Source organism: Mercenaria mercenaria, chromosome 15, assembly GCF_021730395.1.
Source record: "Mercenaria mercenaria strain notata chromosome 15, MADL_Memer_1, whole genome shotgun sequence".
Classification (NCBI taxonomy): domain Eukaryota; kingdom Metazoa; phylum Mollusca; class Bivalvia; order Venerida; family Veneridae; genus Mercenaria; species Mercenaria mercenaria.
The window spans coordinates 37,341,949-37,365,793 of NC_069375.1; the positions used below are offsets into that span (position 1 = coordinate 37,341,949).

General features: G+C 33.2%; 1 protein-coding gene across 1 annotated transcript; it reads right to left on the reverse strand.

The window, feature by feature from the left end:
* Positions 1–1,232: 1,232 nt before the first annotated feature.
* On the reverse strand, positions 1,233–23,845 carry LOC123551333 (uncharacterized). The gene is made up of 10 exons (XM_053525030.1): positions 23,551–23,845; positions 17,159–17,235; positions 16,699–16,787; positions 16,108–16,217; positions 15,522–15,638; positions 11,367–11,543; positions 10,075–10,202; positions 9,529–9,640; positions 4,982–9,058; positions 1,233–2,322 (listed from the first exon to the last, which is right to left on the reverse strand). The coding sequence occupies exons 1-9, from the start codon at positions 23,594–23,596 to the stop codon at positions 9,024–9,026; spliced, it is 891 nt and encodes a 296-aa protein (XP_053381005.1). The 5' UTR covers positions 23,597–23,845; the 3' UTR covers positions 1,233–2,322; positions 4,982–9,023.

The following is a 23,845-nucleotide window of genomic DNA, read 5'->3' on the forward strand; positions in this document are numbered from 1 at the left end:
AAAATACGGTCTTATAATGCACTAAATACATTTAGATTTTGTCACATACATTGGAACAGACAACTTAATGCGCAATCGAAAAGAAAAATGAAATCGCCAATATATTAGTGAAATTATGACAGAAAAACGAGCAATTGACGTGAAAAATCGGGTTCCACCAGGTTGCGCTTTTAACGCGAACGCACAAGCGTCAAATCGAAAAATATATAAATATTATAAAAATATAGAGTTTAATCTGTATTTGAGCCAGATTTCATACTTTTCCGTCAAACTTCTGCATTCTGGTCCTAAGGTGTGGATCGACCTTAAAGTACGGGTGCTATATAATTTATTGAAATCCCTGCACATCATGATTTTGATGGTCCAGGAGCTATTAAAGAAACGGTATTTGATAAATTCATGGAATTAAGATGACATTCTCACAGTCATGAGCAGAATAATCCTAATACATTTTTTTGTAAATGTCAGTCGCTTTTTTATTTGACTTTTCATAAGGAGAGGGTATAAACTCCTTTAAACTGTCCATTTTTCCCCGTAATGTAAACAATTCCAGACTGTGATTTATAAACACTAATGCCAATCCTTTTCAGTTCTTTTCCAACTTTCGTGACTGTACTTTATCATCTATCCACCATCTTTGCTCCATCTCGTGTACAGACAGGAGAACATCATCAGCAAACCATATAACTTATTTGGCAATATCAATCTTCAGAAATAAACCAGAATCATTTCTGTGTAGCCCTTAGATTTTGCAAATTTGAAAGGAATGGCCAAAAGTCAAGTGTACTGTCCTATTTCACCTCATTCAAAAGTGTTGAGGTAAATTATGTGTTCAGGTAAAAAAAGACGCGTTCTTTGCAAGTCGATCTTCATATAATTTATGTAAGGTAGATTCTTTTCTGAGCTCGTTTATTGAAAAATGAGTCGAAAGTATTTTAAATTACTTAAAAAAAATAAAAACTCACATTCTTTGGTCAAATTTAAATCAGCGCCCAATCGGAAGTATCATTGCCTCTTTTTTTCAAATCATTTTCAAAAAAGAGGTGGAGCTACTATTTACTAGCTTAATTGCAATATTGAAGAAATGATGGTTTGTCAGTTTGGAATTGATTTCAATGACATTTGCTATTTGTTAATTAATTTAAAAACTGAATTTGGGTAGGAAGTGAATTACAACATTACATGCACATGTGACAAGGTTTACTCTTGAAGTAATACAAAAGAAACCACCATGATATAAGATCTGATTTAATAAATAATAATAAATGAATGTCAAACATCGGCATAAAATTGAAAAAGCGATAAACAGACATTGATTTTCTAATTCTCTTAAATGGATTTAATTCGATCTGATAAATCAAATCAATAACAGTACAAATGTACTAACTTCGGAGACATAGAAAGCGCTCAACGAAAGCAATAACAAATTCGGCGATTTTAATGTGTCTGTTCCTGAGGGATTATAGAACTCTAGCTACCACTGGCGTAAGCGGAACTCTGTTATTATAGAAAAGTACCAAAGTATAAAAATGTACCTGAAATAATAGTAATACCGATTCCATGTACATTGTCACCACATGACACAAAAAGAAATTAGATTGGTAAACAAGCTAAAATGTTTGACCATTCCGTATCACAGTCGAAATCACAGACGCAAAGTTAACAGCTGAAAATGGTTTAGGCGAGCATACACGTTATCGGCATTGATCTGATAAATTGACACGTCCTAACGCACAGATAAATAATATATTGTTGCAGCAATACTGCTTTAATTTTCGTTCTTTTCTTTCTCTGGATCTGCTGTCTCTATTGGTGGCATAAGGTTTGATTTTTGTCTTGGCAGAGAAGGATACGGCAAATCTTCTCTACGGGCAGATAACTCTCCTAGTTCATCGTCCTCTTCGTCCTCAAGTCCTTGCAGAGTTAGCAGTCCTCCTCCTGCCATTGAATTATCCATTTGTAATGTCCGTGCATTAGGGTTTTCATTCGGTACTATTCTAGTATCATTGCCAGATATAACTTTCTCATCACCATTAAATATCACCATAGATTCTTTGGTTGGGTTTAGTCCAATTCTTGGTATCGGTCGATCGCTTGTCCTTTCTGCCATGTCGATACCGGAGTCCCTGCGTGCAGATCCGTTCGTCATACCACTTGGAATAAAACCCGTTGGACTCATTGACAAAGCATTACCATTTGGCCATTTTCCATTAGAAATTATGTTGGGACTCATTGCTTCAAATGTGATCTCGTCACGAGTCACCGGGGTAGAACTAGTGTCTACTAGCTCCAAGTCTTCTATTATGCCATCCTTGTCAGGATCTGAAGATAGAAGGATATCAACTAAGTGGCATATCTTGCATTCATTCTTAAGGTAAAATCATCACGGACTGCCAAGTAAGTACGCGTGAATGCATGCAAACTATTACTTTTGTAAAATAAGACGTGAGAAAATCCTGAAATACCAAAAAATGAATTTACTTACTTTCATTCTATATTCGTAGTTTTTAAGGTTTCATCTTATAAAGTGTTTTCATATTTGTAATCAATGTCTATATAATTTCTGTGCATTGTATTTCAAAACGCAAATTTTAAGGGTTACTAAAGTTTACAAAAATTAGTAAAATATGTCTTTATATGCATATTTACAACAAGTGTGCGGCCAAAAGTGTTAACTTGAATTATACGGTTAATATTGTCACAAAATTCCTTAAAGAGATTGTCAAAACCCAAGCAAATGCACACACACTCTTTTGAGAGCATACATATCGAACCCGTGGCCGCACACCTGCACACTACAAATTCAAACATTTTTTCAAGCATTTCTATCGTTTTGTCGTTCTTTATTAGAAAAGATACAAAGTATAGTTAAACATCAAATGGACCCGAATCAGTAGTCTACTCAAAAGCAATACGACACTTATAAGCTATTTCTGACAGTAACAATAATTTTTCACTAAAAAGTTTGTTCACGGTGTTTGTTTACGTAGCCTTTTTTAATTTACAACTGCAATGAAGGGCAGATAGTTTTTATTGACAAATCGAACAAAATTGTTGTTTTAAAGAATGAACCGAACACATCCCACGTGAAGTGCACATATAACTTAGAAATAAGTCCTCAATACGGAGGCGGACTGGATGCATTTGAGTGTGTACTAAATACGTCATCGTCAAGAGTTGATCCTGGCCTTCTTTTGGTCAAAGTTGCATAATCCAACTCCACAATTTCGATTGGTTCTTCTAAAATGAAGGGTCAATGAGGTAATACAGTACCCTAGAGAAACCTGTTCATTAACGTACCGCTAGGTAAGAAACTGACACGGTACGGCGAAGAAAAGGTATTTTTTCAAATTTCGATAGATCAGACCGCGAAGAAAATCTATTCATTCAAATAACTTAAGACAAGAAAAACGCTGTAATACGTTGAAGGAGACATTTTCAGTCAAATTGCGATAGACAAAGAAATGTTACAATGTGTTGAAGTTAACGTATTCCATTAAAATTATGATAGGCAAAGAAGCGATACAATACACTGATTCAAATAACTTAGGAAAAGAAAAGACATGCCAAAGAACGCATATTCATTCAAATAACGTTAAGCAAATAATCGATACAATGCGTTGAAGGAAACTTTTGTACATTCAAATAAAAATACAAGAAAACGGGAAAACCTTTTCATTAAAATTTCGTTGTACAAAGAAATGATACAGTACCTTGAAGAAAAACTTCTTCATTTAAATTACATCAGGGAAAGTAACGATACATTACGTGGAAGAAAACCTTTTCATTCAAAGAATTTAGGCAAAGAAACATTACAGTAGTCGAAGAAAACCTTTTCGATCAAATAATGACAGATAAAGACACAAAACAATACGTCAAAAAACCTATTTGTTCAAATAATGTTGAGCAAACAAACGATGCGATAGGTTGAAGAAAATCTATATCTATTCAAATAACGTTAGTCAAAGAAATAAGGCAATACGTCGAAGAAAACCTTTTCATTCAAATAATTATAGGCAAAGAAACAATACAGCAGTTGAAGAAAACCTTTTCGATCAAATAACGACCGATAAAGAAACAAAACAATACGTCAAAAAAACCTATTTGCTCAAATAATGTTGAGGAAACAAACGATGCGATAGGTTGAAGAAAACCTAGTATATTCATTCAAATAATGTTAGCCAAAGAAATAAGGAAATACGTCGAAGAAAATCTTTTCGTTCAAATAACGATAGATAAAGGAACGAAACAATACGTCGAAGAAAACCTGTCTATTCAAAATAATATTAGACAAGAAAACGATACAATTCTTTGTAGGACACATAGACATTCAAATTAAGAAAACAATATCAAACGTTGAAGGAATCCTATTCATTCAATTTACATCGGACAAGAAAAACACAAAATGCGTTGAAAAAAAATCTTATCATTGAAATAAAGTCAGACAAGGAAACGATAAATACTTCGAAGAGAACATATTCATTAAAATTATGTCAGACAAGAAAACGATACTATTTGTTAAAGAAACCATATTCACCTAGAATACGTTAGACCAGAAAACGACAAAATAACGTTGAAGAAAACCTGTTCATTTAAATTATATTAGATAAGAAAACTTTAGAGTTAACCAACATATTATCTTGAAACCTGTTTATTTTTCATAAGATACCAGTAAAAAACAGTGAATAAAATTCATGATTTTTAAATCTTGCCATTGTATCATGGGCTTTTTGAGCAAAAACAAGAAGTTCGACCACAACATTTAATGATCAATTTCTTTTAAAAGTTGAAAAAAGCCGTAAAGGTCTACACATAGTACAATTTCCCAGTATAGTTATATTTTTCCCACTAAGACATGGTTAACCATACAATTTTCATTACTCCCTTTCTTACCTTGATAGCTTTAATAATTGCCATAAGATAAAATGTTTTATCGGATGCTGAAAAAATATAATAAAGTGTTTTGATATGTAAAAAATACCTTCAAATCGCGGTTTTGTATTTTCTACAATAGGTTTCCCGGCATTTGGATCTTTCTTGTAGAAACAGAAATAAAAGATCAGAATCCCGATGACCAATAACAGAACAAGAAGACCAACAACCAGCCCGACAATCAATGCAATGTTGTTGCTGCTGCTGCTGCTGCTGCTGCTGCTTGGCTCTTCTGTGATTGCTGAAAGGTAAAAAAAACATGTTTTTACTATTTGTGTAGTTTTACATATATTCTGTGTTCCAAAATGTATTAAAAGGAAGTGAAATGAAAAAAAAAACAACATTATATATTTGTATTACTTTGCTAAATGTGTTGTTTTAATAATATTTAATTTTGTATCAGGAATTAGACCGTATTCTATCATTGGCGGGATAACTGAACAGTCAACACTTAACATCATTTAGTATAAAATTAACATTTCATATTGCAAAAGGAAACAAACGAAGTGTCTCTTGCAAAACTAGATAACACTTGAAATTAATGAATCTAGACAAGTGAAAACACTTCAGATTTTAATAATACATATAGAATTTACATTCATCGCAAAATGACATGCACATATTTACACTAATATAATATCCATTAGAGTAAAATTTGCGTACAATTCAGAGATATTTATCATATAGGCAATAAAATCAGACCAGTCTATAATGATCATCCTTGGGAAATGAAAATTGGTCATAGTTGACATTCAAGTGTTTCTAAAAAAGGATAATTTAGGCTATTTATGTTAATCAGGAAGGGACAACAGCGACTTTTAAATGCTGCTTTTATAGTAGCAACCTTTATTCGGACTGCGTCTTTAAAACAGGTTTGATGGGATACAATAAGGGTATTAACCATACTTATAACTTTACCGCGATGAATGCATATAAACTGAATGGAATTTTAATTTAATATACAACAGATTGGTCTTTGATTATGTTACCATTATAATATAATGTGTTACGGTAAGAAATATTATAGCTGAATCTCGGTATCTCGAATTCTATAGGACCGACCATTTTACTTCGAGATAACAAAAATATTCGCCTTAAAGTGATACTTTGTACACGTGTTTCCGGGATGGGACTTTAAAGTGTTTTCGAAATATGATCTAAACGTGCTGTTGCAATTTTAGAAAACATTATCTTTTATATGTTTTGTTCTAGTAAAATTCCATGTATAGAGAATTTCTGGTACTTTCTGCAGAATGTTGGGGTCAGCTAGTATCACTGTAAAATAATAAATCTCTAGGACCCAAGCTACCTGGTGCTACAATTTATGCGATAGCATACCATATCTGGGGGTAGCGCTTTTCAAAGTCTTAATGCCCGTATAAAAGGGTTGATTTTCGATATTGAGGATGGAATACAACAATGTAGGTCTTATGTTAAATTCTTTTCGGTTTAATCCGCACAAGAAGATACAAAGCTTTGAGAAAGAAAGACATAATTTTATTCAACTGCTGTATATAGTCATTACATTATGATTTTAGTGTAGCATAAAGTGAAGAAGTTAGTCCGAGGTTCGAGTAATTTGTGGTAAACGTATGTATAAAGCGATGTTAATTATCACACCTTGAAAACAAAATGCAAAAAATGTCCTTTTTCTTTGCAAGATCTGCCTTGTAAGTTACAAAAGAAATCAGTTTTACACAAAATATTCAGAAACAATTAAGTGACTTTTTTTTCATCACATACGACGTACAAAAAGGCACTAATCTTCACCCCTTCCTAATTTGTTTTCTCCACACTCCTTTTTAATCTGAATTTACATCCATTTAAAGTTAATTGTTAAATCATCAAGATTAGTGTATTCCTTTCGGACTTGGTAAGAATATGATAAGTTTAAGTTTGGTAAGTTTATTTTTCAAAATTGGCCCGTGCGGACTAACAAGACAGGACAGTGTATGACATATGCATATAGTGATATAGTTAAGCGGAGAAGGTATACAATAAATTGCATTTTATCATTGTCATTTACAAAGTATCAAACATTTAAGAACACATGATAATACAATAAATCAGTGCTTTAACAGACCTTCTCAGAGTTTGGATATTAAACATTTTACAGAATTTTGTTATTTTATATATATTCTTGTTTAATTATTAGTGGATACATGTGACCGTATTCGACTATTGAATATGTTATATTACTGTTTTATACTAAGTGGGTAAATGTCGAAGCATACGAGCGATAGATATGTTAAATGCTGTATGCTGTTACAAATACACATATATACATTAATGTTGATCTTGTCGAAACAAAACAAAAGACCAACATAACAATTAAACTGTAAAGTTAGCTATAGCTTTATGTTACATTTACGTTTAAACAGAATACATTGCATAAAAGAATTAAACTTGCCAAAAGAAAGTACAAATTAAAACGATTATAAATGAGAGGTTAGTATATTAGTTAAACTCTATAGTATACCGTGTCCAGACATATGTTCATTTAGTAAGTTAATTAAGTTAATTTATTTATCTTTACAGACTACAGAACGAAATACATACATCTGTAACAAAAACAAAATATCTAATATTAAAAACCATTAACATTATTTTCACTTACAGGAGTTACAAAATAGCGTATAGCATTTCTTTTCTCAAATCAAAAACTCTGTACACAAAATTCCCTAACTTACGTAAATAATTGTGCAAACATTTTCAGAATTTAACAATTCAATAAATTTTTGCATATTTGGTCTTTTCTAGTAATACATAGGAATAAAACGTTTTCTTAAATTATCATATACGTGTACTTAACATGTCAATACAAAATGATATTCATCTTCTAAAGAATCAAAAGAAAAGCATTTGCTTTCATTTAGAGGTGTATTGTTTGGCTTAATCCATCTACCAGTCTTGATATGCAGTCTGTGAGAAGAAACTCCTAACTTAGTAAGATCTTTACAAAAACATTTTATGCTAATACAATTGAGAGATGATTGAAATTTAAAAGTAGCATATGTCTGTAGAATATAGCCCTGCTCTAATTGTCTAACCTACTTGACCAGTTTTGTACAAATTGTTCAATCTTTGTTTTACGTGACTTTGCATAAACCATGCATCATATTTTACTAGTGAACACCAGTTTGTTTTATTTGAGTAATTTTCACAATCATTTTTCAATAAATTATACACTTTGTTAACATATTTGTTCTCATTTGTATGCATTATTTTTACCCAGTATTTTATGATGTTATAATAACGCATTGACTGGAAAGATAATCTACCGAGTTCACCATATATAACATCATTTGAGCAGATTTCTTAACACATGTAATGTAATATGCTATGGAAAGTAGAAACATTACAAATTTATAAAGATATTAGTTCATTGTCAATATGGCTTTCATTGCTTGGCCTGCAATTATATTTTGTGTTTCTGCAAAAGATCCGCCTGTAGTAAATATACAAATATATTAACAATATCAATAATGTGTTCTGTACAATAAAAATTCATATCTCTCAGTAATCTTCCCCCTTTTCTAAATATCATGATTTTTGTCTTAGACGTATTCGCGGAATGTTTCCATCAATCACAGTAATCTGAAAGAACATTTAAACCCATTTGCAGTTCATCTCTACTATTTGCAATAAGAACAATATCATTAGCATACACAATCAAAACATTTTAAACATACTGACGTCAATACCTTCGATTTCACTTTTTATGTATTGATCTTCTAGGCCATTTAGAAACATTGAAAAGAGAAAGGTAGATAAGCACTCACCTTGTTTTACACCAAGTACACATATTCATCTCTTAATTTGTTACAATATTTTACTCTCGACGCTTTCACTGTTGTGTACACAGAACGTATTATATTAAAAGATTTGCCACGCACATGTAATTTTATCATATGTTTGAACATAAAATGACAGAGTCAAAACAAATCGTCAAAATTTAGAACGTAGCAGGTACGTATTACAGCATCTAGAGTTCAATGATGACTAAACAGTGTTTACTGTTTAATGATTAATACTTGGGTCCTTTGTGTTGGGGGAAACAATCACAGGTCATATGATGACTTGATTAGTGCTTAAGAACAGGCGTGTTGATACTTACGACAGAGCGCTGAAATGAAACAATAAAAACAGAATTAAACTCAAGATATAAACACAACTGGATATACAAAGCAGTAAACTGTACCGAGTCAGAAGTCACTGTTTGACCCCAGAAAATATGTACAGGACAATATCTTTACCTGGTATTACTTAAAAAAGAACATCATTTTTAAGTATACTGGTTTGCGATACAACTGCTAAAGCAGGGAACTTGTTTTTGTTATATTTTTCTTATTAACAATGAAAGTCGTTTATTTGTAATCTCAAGAGATTTATTTGTATTTATGTGAATTTCTTTGTGTAAAATCGGGAAAGGTGGTCAACCAAATAATTTTATATAATGGAGTCCGATTTTGTTGAAATTGCGGTATATCATAGCTGATTGTTTGTTATAACTTTCAAAAAATGTAGTTTAAGTAATTCTGAGATATTTGCAAAGTACTACAAGCTGGGGTAAAAAAAAGTGTTACGACTACTTACTAGTTGATGTTAGTGGCTCAAATGTTGTACCTGTAGTAGATGTCTGACCAGCAGTGCAAACTGAATCTTTATAGGAGAAGTTCACAGTACCGTTGGAGTCTTCTGTTACTGCCTGTAATGATTGTGATAAAATTTACATCTCTAAAGTCTTAAGATCTATTTGAATCAATATTTGTAAAGATACAACTACATTTTGTATATCAAGCTCAATATTTAGTGATAAGAAAGGAAGACTGCATAATGAACAAGCCTTATCCAATGAACACAGGAGTTGTAAGGTAGCAATAGAACTTTAAGAACTACCAAATCACTTGTAAAATAATTTTGCTAGGTATAAGTTTTTTTTTTGTTACACAGATGCCATTTAGGCCCTGTGACAATTTTCAAGCTAGATATGATGAAGAAAGATCTAAGATGCCTCCTCGGATATTTTTTCCGGCTAGATGGCTTCATTGCGTAGATGGCTTCCTCGCGTTAAAAATTGACCTTCCGTAAGTTAGCTGGCTGGCCACCGCATGAAAGAATACTACGTTTTCATATACTTACAAGACAAACAAACTGAAATGTGGTTAAATCATTAACGGCGGAATCCGTATTATACAGTGTTTGATAATAGACTGTCTCGGATGAAACTGTCGCTGACGTCTTTGCCACACAATTCAATACTCCGTTGGCTGAAATAAGAATTTTTTACTGTTTCAATTTTAAAAAAATCATAAAAATGATACGTCTTTCCTATTATATCACTTAGAAGTATATCCAGTGAAATTTTGCTATCTAGCATTGAAGGTTTAGATGATTTTAGTCTTAAAAAGCAATTTAGCTAATTAAACTTATTCGCGGCCGAAATTGAAACAGTATTTTATTAGATTCAACTTTACTGGATATTGCACAGTTGTACTGTGATCAACATACACAATTTCACGGATGTGAACTACGAAAGAGTAATAGTGCCAGATACGTGTTTTATCAACACATAATTTCGAGATTTTTGATATAAATTTCAACTTACATTACCAACACATCCATATATGGTATGCAGCATGTAATGACTTGAACACATACTATCCATGTATGACTTGTCTTAGCCTTTAGAACTACTACAGATTTTAAACTGTAGCCAGGATATATAATAATATGTCCATATAGTAACTCTTGTAGGGGCTCGAACCGGAGCGAAAGCCGTCCAGATACGTAAAAACAGTGAAATATTATCAAGTTCAAGTAACCTTTACGGTATATTTATATTTACATTCCTTAAAGGTTCAAACTGGGTAGCTTGACCTTCCCGGCCTATACATGGTTAAGAAATTCTTTATGAATATAACCGACTGTGACTACACATAGTGCCTTATCTTGGTTCTACATAAGTATATTTATGATAAATTAAGGTTATGTCTATACGAAATCTCAACATTAAAAACACGTCACTTGAAGATTTGAACCAATGACCAAGTTAAGAAACAACTAAAATATTAAAGAACAAGAGCTCCGCAAAGCGGGGCAATATACGCCCGAAGTTTTAAGGAATTTGTTTTGGTGTATGTGTGGGAACGGTTATCAAGTTATGCTTTTGAAACAGATTTGACATTGCTGTGACCTTGACCTTTGACCTAAAGACCTGGTTCATGCAATCTGCACATCGTCTCCTTGCCAAGATTGCTCCGAACACAAAGTATGACAGATAGACGGACGGACAGGCAGACGCTAACGCCATCACATAAAACGTCTGTCTTTTTCCAACGGTATTTACTTACCGAAGGAATGATGGAATGACAGATAGACGACGCTGTCGGTGGAGCATAAGTTAGTTTACAAATGATAACACCGAAACTTACAAGAATGTATAACTGGTGCCGAAGGAGTACATTGTGTATGGTTGAAAACAAGCGTCTGTTGAGAGGAAGTGTCGCACACATTGAGCGTACCGTTATCTGTAGACCCTGATGAGCACGAGTAGAGAAAATTACCGAGTAAAGGGCTCGCACAGTAATTTTTCACACTGCTTGCTGAAGCTGAAAGTATAGCAATAATAGCAATATTATTACTGACGTCATAGGACAAAGGTAAAAGTAAATTAGCAACTGAGTTGACCATTTTCAATCGCACCTCCTGAAACAGAATTTCTGCCATTCTTATGCTCTTTCCAAACAGAGTCTTCAATTAGCGAACTATTGAGCTTTTACACTGTTAAATCTTCAGATTAGAAGCTGCAATTATTCAGATCAGACGTATTAGAACACACTCTGAAATATTTTCGCATACTAGGTCTACAGTGGTTCGTCTCGGGACTATGCCTAACCTCTGATAGATGCAAATGCTTTCAGAAAGCTTATTCAAATATTTATACATTTTAATGCAATCACTTTGCAGTGTCTTGGGATATTAAACATTACAAAGCCTATTATACATTACAAAGCAGAATCGATTTTATTTTGTTTACACCGTGTCTTATTGCAATGAATTAATAGGAGCGTGTTTGGAACAATTAATGCAATATCTGAGAGGAACACAAGCATTCTGGCATAGACAATGCCAGATCTGAGTAGATCACAGCAATTAATGTCAGATGTGAGAGGCAAACAAGCATTTTGAACAAACAATGTCAGATCTGAGAAGAACAAAACAGAGGACAACAAGCATTTTGAACAATGATATCTGATTTGAGTGGAATATTTTGGAACGATTATTGTCAGCCCTAAGTGGAACATAGTAATCAATAACAGATCTGAAAGGAAAATAAGCATTCTGAAAAAAGTATAGTAGAATATAAGCGGAACGCAGCAATTAATGTTAGATCTGAGAGGTAATTTATAACAGATATGGGTGGAACACAATCATTTTCCAACAAATTATGTCAGATTTGAGAGGAAATTACGTCTTTTGAAACAAATAGTGTTTGCTCTAAGTGGAGCACAGCAATTAATGTCAGATATCAGAGGACAATTTGCATTTTGAAATAGGTAATGTCAGATATGAGTGGAAACACAACAAATAATGTCAGATCTAAAGGAACACAAGCATTTTGGGACAATTAATATTCTGACTGGAAGACAATAATAAATGTCAGAGAGGAAAACAACCATTTCGAACAATAATGTCAGATATGAGAGGAAGAAAAGTATTTCGGAACACAATGTCAGGTGTATGAGGAACAAAACGTTTTTGAACAAATAATATCAGATCTGAGACTCAAAATATTTTTGGAACAAATGTAGTCAGATCTGCAAGTAAAACCAGTGTTTTCGAACACTCAGATCTATGTGTGGGATACATTCTGAAACAATTTAGATAACCATTTTGTAAGATCTTGTATACAATGAGCAATTTAGCATTGTTGCCTTTTAACGACTTTAGCACCATGCCGTGTACAAGAGTTGGCGGTCACACTGAATGATGGTAATTTGTACAGTTTTTTTTTCAAAGTTAAGTGAATATATATATTGGCCAACCAATTAAAGTCCTTATAAATATTTGACTGACCAATGATATGATGCCAACCTGATAACGGCGCTCATGTAACTTTGAAAGCGTATTCTATTGAATCCCAGCTTTGACTCTCCATGTGGAAATCGTGTTTAACTACTAATTAACTACTTGTAGAGCGCCCGCTTCGAGTGCGGGAGGTTGTGGGTTCGATCCCAGGCCAAGTCATACAAAAGACGTGAAAAAGGAACTCGTAGCTTCCTCGCCTGGCGCTCAGCATTAAGAGGAATGTACTAGGTCTGGTCACCCCGGTGTCAGTATAATGTGACTGGTGGAGTATCATTCACTTGTCTACGGCGCGATACTCTAGTGAGGCAGCGCTATAAAGTTGGACATTGTGCTCACTGCTACAAGTAGACACCGTCGTTTATATGACTGAAAAATTGCTACAAAAGACGTTAAACCCGAATACACATGCACGCATGCACTCACGCACACTAATTAATACCTGTCCAGTAAATAACAACGCCTAATTTCCTTAAGAATTGGCTTAAATAGACGATAAGCGCTCAGAAAATAAATTAATTATATAACATCATATGAGCCGTGCCATGGGAAAACCAACATAGTGGCTTTGCGACCAGCATGGATCCAGACCAGCCTGCGCATCCGCGCAGTCTGGCCAGGATCCATGCTGTTCGCTTTCAAAGCCTATTGCAATTAAAGAAACCTTTAGCGAACAGCATGGATCCTGACCAGACTGCGCGGATGCGCAGGCTGGTCTGGATCCATGCTGGTCGCAAACCCACTATGTTGGTTTTCTCATGGCACGGCTCATATGCATTTGAATATACTTAAAATCGTTCATTTCATATTTTCCTGTTCATTATTGAAATATAGCAGTAAAATTTATGAGGTATTTTCAAGGAATAAAAACTTTGAATGCGCCCGCCAAATGGGTATATTTTGATTAAACCATTGAAATGATATGAAAGCAAATGTGCTAGTTTTGAGAATTTACGTTTACATACTCGTGGCAACAAGTTAACAAACATAATGTATCAAGATTTCACTTCGTGAAAGATATTTTGATCTTGCACAAAACTCTCAACTTATATTCTTTCCGCCTTTTCTTTAATAGGTTCATGTTCTGCTTAAAAATACTTTAACCATAATTTACATAATTAAACTTACATAATTATATTAACACAAATATCTCTGAAACGCAGATAATGACAACTTTAAAGAAACTATACAATTGTCGGAGTTTTTATCGCAACTTTACAACAAACTTCAAACAAAATATTTTGCTTATGTAATGAACATCCTTTCATACATAAATGGTCTATCTTTTTTAAGATCAGAAAATTGATTCATGCTTTTGTTTCGATTTGTATAAAACCCCACTAATAACATCGTGTGCAAAAAAAGTGCACAAGAGACGGTTGTTCGTTATCATGCTCAATTTGTTTAATGTGAATATTGTAACTGCCGAACATAGGTAAACTTTTTATATTTCCGCAGTTTTAACGTGCACGTGTTCGTTTACACTTTTGGCATTACTGACAAAAGTCCTACTAGAAAAACACATATCATGGTGAAATTTACACAAGAGCAATGCGATAGAGCTGTCGGAATGTTGCTAGCAGGGACACATTTACGGCACGTAGGTAATTATTTTTGCAATTTCAAAAGAATTTTGATATAATTTGTTTGTACCTGTTACTTTGATGGTTATTTCCATTTTTAACATTTTTTTTTTTCGTTTACAACAACCTTCTATCGGTGGCTATTTACCATCCGAGCTCTTTTGGCGAAAGTTATCCCAAGTACAATTCACTGAAGTGACCGATTTGGAATTTTGTTGTAAAATTCCGACAGCTCGGGCACGTTGCTCTTGTGTCAATTTCAGCATGATATGTATTTTTTCTAGCAGGACATTCGTCAGTTATGCCAAAAGTGTAAACGAACACGTGCATTTTTGGTGCACATGCCCTGCACGTGCAAAATATGCTATATTGGTCAAAACGTCTGATGCGGTTACGTTTGTCGTGAGCCGGCCAAAAATAAATAAAAAATTAGCTGCAGTACCTATTCAAGTGCCAGTTAGTGAAATTTCTTGTAAATACATGCATTATTAACAAAATAGTAATACAATATAAACTGACCGATTAGGAATTTTGTTGAGCGTATTATGACTGGTATTGCGAGCTCGCCCATGAAACCAGTCCTTCGTTACAAATGTCTCCCGCGGATGAATACGTTAACACTGCGGAAATATAAAAAGTTTACCTATGTTCTGCAGTTACAATATTCACATTAAACAAATTGAGCATGATAACGAACAACCGACATTATATTTGAATATATTTAAGAGAGGACCTTGCCAGAATGATACAGATCAAGTTTATCATTTTATAAATTGTGGACGATACACCTATAATAATAGCTAATCCTAAACTTTCTGTTCAGGTGAGCTAAACTGAGTTCTAGTAGGGGATGTGCATGAAGTATACTAAAATAATTCAACTTTTACAATAATAGCATATCCGTTGACAAAATCTTACCTTTTTTAACCATTACATGATACTCGGCCGTGTCGATACTTTCAGAACATGCGGCTGTCACCGTTGTAGTATTTGTGCCCAGCTGGAGTTTTCTGACACCAGTAATACCCAGCTCAGCTAAAATTATATATAAAAAAATAATAAAACTTGTACCGTATTTGTCTTGTATCAATGGTACTGCAATAAACAAATTCCCGTACCCAAAATCTGGTATCCGTCCAAAAGCTCTCGGTATTTTTGTATAAAAGTAGTTCATTGAGAAGGTCTTTTTCGACTTTGTAATAGATACGTTATCAGCTTCTATATGAATTTATCGCAGCGTTGCTGTAAGCCAATTTGTATTGTTTAACAGGAATAAATCATAACCTAGAAAGACGAAAACAGTTACTATAGAAACGAAAACAGGACTACAGATAGCAATGAAAAAGATCTCTTTTTTGTTACTTTTTACTTTTCGGAAGCAAACATGTTTGAAATGCTACTAGCAATGACCTTGCAAGGTGCTACTCTGCGCGGTATAAAGATAGTTCTACCGGAAGAAAAATGAGAACTTACCTGTGGGATGGTTATAAAGATGAGAACTTACCTGTGGGATGGTAGTAAAGGTATGAATCAGTTCCTTGTTGGTGGAAGTCAAAGCAGTAATAGGTATATATTTCTGTTCCCAGTGATGCAGAGGTGACAGTAAACGAGGACCTTAAATTTTAAACAATTTCAGAGCCTTTATAGACAAGAAAACAAGAACAAGTATTTGCTTTCAAAAGTATAAGAGCTAATCCATTTCACAAAAAGTAAGGATACATGTAACACAAAAAGCCACAATGGGTTTAAATCGTAACCACTTTGTTTTGCAATGGAAAGTCGCATCATTTACAAGCAAGTATAAACTAAAGTATCTAATCTGTATTTTTCACATTTTTAAAATATAAGTAGAACTATAATTGAGCCGCGCCATGAGAAAACCAACATAGTGGCTTTGCGACCAGCATGGATCCAGACCAGCCTGCGCATCCAGACAGTCTGGTCAGGATCCATGCTGTTCGCTAACAGTTTTTCTAATTGCAATAGGCTTTGAAAGAGAACAGCATGGATCATGACCAGACTGGTCTGGATCCATGCTGGTCGCAAAGCCACTATGTTGGTTTTCTTATGGCGCGGGTCATATGTATGTACTTACTGCAGGACATATTTACTTTCGGACGACACATGGCATGTCCAGTTCGAAAATGTTGATTCACCTTTTTCTAAGAACTCGGCCACGGTTGTCTGAAATGTATTCAACTATATTTTTGTACTAGTTGTTCTGCCGTCTAACAGATTGGATAGACACTGTATTTTGATTTGAGTAAATTTTAGCTAATACTTCTGAATACAAATGGAAAAATTTTAAAATAACATGAAAAATAGCCTGTTCTTTTCAATATACAGGATAAGAAAAATTGATGTTTGGTGATGTTAAATAATTTACATAACTTATGTAGCATTGCACACCACTTTACCGTGTATTATTACAGCATTTTGCATCGTTATACGCTTATTTGCGTACGTATTAATTGGTAAGTTCAATTCAGTTAGTGACAAAAACGAGCCCCACACTCTCGCCAACTTTTTATTTATCATTTTAGGTAAGGACTTACTCCAAAAGTGATATCCCCGAGACTGGTAGTGGTCCAGACGCTGTTACTGATGTCTGAGGGGAATGTACACTCACCATCTACGAAAAAACGGTATAAAATAAAAGACTGATAAGATGTTATTTATTATGTTTGTCTTTCTTATACAGTAGATAAAGTAGATCAGAGAAAGACGTTTGTGTGACTTAACAACGTTTAGGCTCACTTTTTGTCTGTGCTTAACGCCTAAACTGATGAAGACTGAGGAGTTAGACAAAATTTTGTTACCGTGAGTAAAAGAGCAAGGTTAATCTATATCTTATATGGCCTTGACAATCTTGAAGATTTTCAACTTGGCGATTAATGAAAAAGTTGTACCGTAACATTATTGCTGCAAGAAAGTTTATCTTCTATGCTGATCTTAGTTTTCTTGAAAGAAAATTACCATGCTGTTCAAAACATATCCCTGAACATTGCTGAAATGACATATTTGAGAAAATAGGCTTTCGTCCATACTAGTATACATTTAGGCCATTTTGGATTTTTTTCAGTATCAGTGAGCAGACAAGGACCATATGATAATGTTTCATATGTTCAGTTTCTTTCTCAGAATTTATGGAAATTTTTATTATCAAGATTAATTAATAAATTGCCAAGTATTGCGCCTAGTTTGAAGAAAAATAAACAGAAAAAAAAACAAATAAAAATAACAAAAAAAAAAAAAAAAAAACGCTGAAGTTCTTTGAATTTACTACAACTAGGGACTCAGTTTTAGGTCATTTTAGGCAGAGGAGATTCCTTTCCTTTTATCATAAACTGTCGAGTTTGGACTTGGAAAAAAGAAGAACGGTAAAATAAGATACAGAAAATTGAGACTGGCGGTAAAATGTCTGCACAGAGAAAATTAAAAACATATTTTAAAAAGTTTGGGATAGCACAAGCACATTTTACCCAAATAATGCCTTGGCCATGTAATGTCATGTGACATATTTAGAAAAAATTACTTGTATACATGTGTGTATAACTTGCTTATGTACGTACAAAAAATAGATGTACCTTTTCTTTAACGAAAACATATCCGAATCATCAGATTTAGAACTTTGTATGGTTACTAGTATAGTAAAACAAATAGGCTTGAAAGTTCAAAGATCTAAAAAGTATAATTTAAAGGAGAGATTCAGGTTGAATATTCTCAGAAAATAAATTTAACAGAAACGTTAAAGATCTAATGTTAAAAAATGTTCACACTCAAGAACTTTAAAAATGCTAAAATTGACAATGAAACCACTTTCCTAATATATTGAAATTTTCATACGTACCAATATGCAATAAGCATTTATATGTATAATATGGCATCATGATCTTTAAAGAAAGGTTTACCATATAATTACATGTTAAACATAATCAATAGTTTTATGTATTAACTTATACAAACATACATGTTTACAAATATATAACTATGTTCTAAAACACATGCAAGATTCACAGATATCAAACATGTTCGAAACGAAAGAACAAGAATGACATGTGAACATGCATATAATAGCAACATTTCTCACTGTTGTCTATCTTGTGCGAAAGTAAAATACAAGATATACACGCAGAGATATACCTGTTATAACTAAAACGTTATGTACGTATTACCAGAACAGAAGAACATAAACTTTATTATTTATTAATCTGTGTTATTTCTAAGCTTATATGCAGCTTTAAAAAATTTTCCGAACTTAACAATTGTTCTCTGATATTTTGATTTCATAAGTGTAATAAACTTTTCAATTGTTGGCCAATTCATACAGTATTTTGGTAAAAACATTTTTCTTAGCTGTCTATGTTTAGGACAACACATAATGAAATGATACTCAGTTTCAACTAAATTTAATAAGAAAATGTATAGGATCGTGTTAGAATAAAGAATAATGTATAGCAAAACAGTGTTTTAACACTATTTATACACGATTGGTGGTTATACGTCGGGCGTAATAATTTCAGGAGGGCGCAGCCCGAGTGAATTATTTTGAACGACGTTTAACCGCCCGAGTGTATAAATAGTGTTCAAACACGGTTTTGATATAAATTATTTCGATTCTAACATGTCTTTTATTGTAAAATTTAGATCAAATGTGATAGAACTGGTTTTTCGCACATGGTGCCAAATTGTAGGTCGTCACGCTCCTTTGTTTATGCACGCCTGAACAGAAAATGGTAATACGTCTTGCGAAAGAGTTCAGTCTGGGTGAAAATGATGGCGAATTATTCTGCAAAAGCGAATAACCAACTCGATATTTGTTTAAATTAATCAAGACAGTTGTGCAATGTGACATTTCGTTTTAAACATGCCATTTAAGTAAAATATTTGGGGGGGGGGGGGGGGGGGGGGGGTCCCAGTTAGGTGTCTGCGCAAAATGTTTTTTGATTTTATTAATATTTTGTGGTAATATACCTACATGTATTAAGTTTCATTAACAAGTGTTATTGTTACCAGTTTTTACTTACTTCTATAGATATTCACATTTAAAGTGGGTGGGGTAATCTGACATGTGACCAGCCAGGAACACAATTTCTGTTATTCTTTTAAAAATAGTTCTATCTTTTTACCTGAAACTTTCATGATAAAATAACTATGCAATGGGCATTCAAACAACATGTTGCATTTTAAATTGTACTGAATACTTTTTTAATCACAGAGCCACAAAGTGGTCTAATCAAATTTACTGATTTTCAATGGACGAACTTTACCAAAAAGCTAAAACATTTTTCATTAGTTGAGATATTAAGGTGTTATTTTCAGCAGATATTGTAAACTAAATAAACATTAAAATGACAGTATATCAGTATATTCTGATTAATATTGGTAGAGTGGTACACTCTCAAACTGGGAAAAAGTGGGTGGGGTAAATAAATATTCGAAGCAACACTACAAAAATTGTGCAGTTGTTATGAAATGGCATCAGATTGTCTATTACTATCTTAATTGTGCCACCATGAGTGGTGGGGGCATATAGATTTGCATTTGTCCGTGCGTCCGTCCGTCAATCCGTCTGTGTGTCCGTCCGAAGTTCGTGACGCGCTTAGATCAAAAAGTATTTGATATAAATTGATGAAACCTTGCAAGAGTCTTTATCATGATATGAACTTGCACACCTTCTATTTTTCGTCTGGCTCCGCCCCCTAATTTTAGAGTAACTGCCCCTGGAATAGTAAAAAATGCACATTTTCACCTTGTGACACGCCCGGCTTCAAAAGTATTTGATATAAATTGATGAAATCTTGCATGAGTCTTTATAATGATATGAACTTGCACATTTTCTATTTTTCGTCTGGCCCCGCTACTATTTCTAGAGTTATGGCCCCTGAAATAGTAAAAATTACACATTTTCACCTAGTGACACGCCTAGCTCAAAAAGTATTTGATATAGATTCATGAAACCTTGCATTAGTCTTAATTATGATATGAACTTGCGCATCTCCTATTTTTAATCTGGGTCCGCGCCCTATTTCTAGAGTTATGGTCCCTGAAATAGTCAAAAATGCACATTTTCACCTTGTGACATGCCTAGCTCAAAAAGTATTTGATATAAATTGATGAGTGTTTATCATGATATGAACTTGTGCATATACTATTTTTATCTGGGTTTGCCCCCTATTTCCAGAGTTATGGCCCCTGAAATAGTAACTGATAAATGCACATTTTTACCTAATTATGTGCCTTACTCAGAAGTATTCTCGGTGCCTTACTCAGAAGTATCTAAATGTAAATTCATGAAACCTTAATTGAGTCTTTATCATAATGTGACCTTTGCACACATGGCACTTCTTGATAATTTTAGCATTTATTACAGAGTTATGGCCTTTGAAATAGCTTAAATAGTGGATTTTTTGTTTGTGATGCTCATAAAGTATATGGTATAGAATAATGAATCGTTTTCATAGTTTTTTGAGTCTATACCCCATTAAGACTGCAATCATTTGAACAATTTCCCCTTATTTGTGACAAATGTACCATGCGAGGGGTGGGGGGGGGGGGGGGGGGGACACACCCTGTGTCCTACAGACACATTCTAGTTTTATTAAATACAGACTTGGTTGATAAATTTTAACAATTTTTTTTTCACTTTAATAAGACTTTATACATGTGTGCCATGAAAAAATCAATGCAGAAAATTTAATGTTAATTTAAACAATAGCTTTCATCAAAATATACTGCCTCAGGCAAAACATTTTGTTAAATACTTTGAGCTTTCAGGGTTAATTTGGGTTGTCTACATGTCATGTTCAAGGTCCATGCTTTTTCCATGACACACATGTATAAAATGGGAATTTTTTGTTAAAATTTATCAATCAATGCTGTATTAAATAAAATTAAGATAGTAATAGACAATCTGAGGCCATTTCTTAACAACTGCACCATTTTTGTAGTGTTGCTTCGAATATTTATTTACCCCACCCACTTTTTCCCAGTTTGAGAGTGTACCACTCTTCCAATATTAATCAGAGTACACTGATATACTGTCATTTTAATGTTTATTTAGTTTACAATATCTGCTGAAAATAACACCTTAATATCTCAACTAATGAAAAATGTTTTAGCTTTTTGGTAAAGTTCGTCCACTGAAAATCAGTAAATTTGATTAGACCACTTTGTGGCTCTGTAATGAAAAAAGTATTCAGTACAATTTAAAATGCAACATGTTGTGTGAATGTCCATTGCATAGTTATCTTATCATGAAAGTTTCAGGTAAAAGTTAGAACCATTTAAAAAAAAAATAACAAAAATTGTGTTCCTGGCTGGTCACAGGTCAGATTACCCCACCCACTTTAAATGTGAATATCTATAAAAGTAAGTCAAAACTAGTAACAACAATACTTGTTAATGAAACTTAATACATGTAGGTATATTACCACAAAGTATAAATAAAATCAAAAAACATTTTGCGCAGACACCTAACTGGGACCCCCCCCCTTTGAAAGCGATATTTCTCGATGCATATATGGCACTAAATATCATGTCGACATAACGTCAACATAATATTTTTGTGATGTGTTAAGCATCGCGAGTTATATAAGATTCTAACACGATCCGATTCATTTTCCTTTTAAACAAAGAAGGCTGAAAACAATGAATTATTACACAACAATCCGCTGTTCTGACGTCACATTTATTACGTCATAGCGTCAAACGGCATAGCGGCGCGCTTGAAAAGAAACCAATTGTAAACGGGCAAATATTTAATGAATACCGTCAAAGATGTACTTTAAAGTCCTTGGTATCGTGTTAGAATCGAAATAATATATCTCATTTAGTGATTTGCTCTTGAATAAAGTCATTGTTAGCCGTTCAGATGCGCATTATTATATCACTCGGGCTGCGCCCTCGTGATAAAATTCCTTAGCATCTGAACTCTAAACAATGATTTATTCAGCGACAAATCACTAAATGAGATATATTATTTCTTAGATAATATGTGTGAACCATGAACATGAATGTGGGATTCGAATACGACCGCCGTGGTATTATTTTATTTTGTATCGTCTTGTGATTTTAAATCTAAAACTTTTCTGTTCAATCTGTCCAAGGATATGCAAAACGTTTCATGACCGGACATACTGATTTTTGATCCGCCAGATCTAGTTGATTTACTATAAAACACATTCATATAAAATCAAAATATTCAGATTCAAATAGAAATTGAATAAGGCTATTTAAAATGTTTAGCCAATACGTTGAAAACATATGAATCCATTGTTCTTATTGTTTCATTTCCACACGACAACTTTCTTATTTCTTCACACAACGTACGAAAGAACTCGTGTTATAGCCAGGTCATTTCCTCTCCGATCACCCATTTAAAAATGTTTTTGAAACTTTTATGAGTGAAACTTTCATCGTATTAAGAAAATTACCATTTCTCAATAAAATTAAAATGACTGAGGATACCTTGTATATGATAAATTACACAACTGTCTAAAGAAGAAATTTACGAGTACACCGTATTATATCGTTTGATGAACCATACAGTCGTTATTTTCTAGATTTTTTTTAAAAGAACAAAAACAATATACGAAAAAGTATAAAGAAAAAACAGCAAATAATGAAAACATATCTTACTTGAACGTTCAAAATTGACACGGATTACAAATAATATTTTCCTTTTATCTTTAAGCATATCTTCGATCATATTTCTAACTGAAATACATTAATATTGTATTCGGGCCAAGCATATCGTAGTTTGAACGTCAAACTCAACTATGAATTAAAACAAATAGTTCATAGAAATACTACTTTCCATTAAATAGTAAAATACAAAGTATACAAAAACGAGTCCTTATTTTCTAGACTTCACTTATCGACAAGATCAAAAACAATATATGAAAAAGAAACACAAACGCATAAAAAGAGAGAAAATATCTCTTACCTGCAAGTTGAAAACTACCAAGGAATATCAATAATAATATTTTCATTTTTTTATTTATCACAATTCTAACTTAAATAAATGCTCCATTGAAAATCTATTCAAACAGTGTATACATTGTAGTTTGAACGTTAAACTCATTTATGAATTAAAACAATTTGTTCATAGAAATAGACTTTCCATTAAACAGTTAAATAAAAAGTATACAAAAGTTGCCGTAGGAATTTAAAACAATAAATACAAATATTGTACGTTAGTCAGCGACAAAATGTCCTTATTTATAGGAACGCCAGCTAGA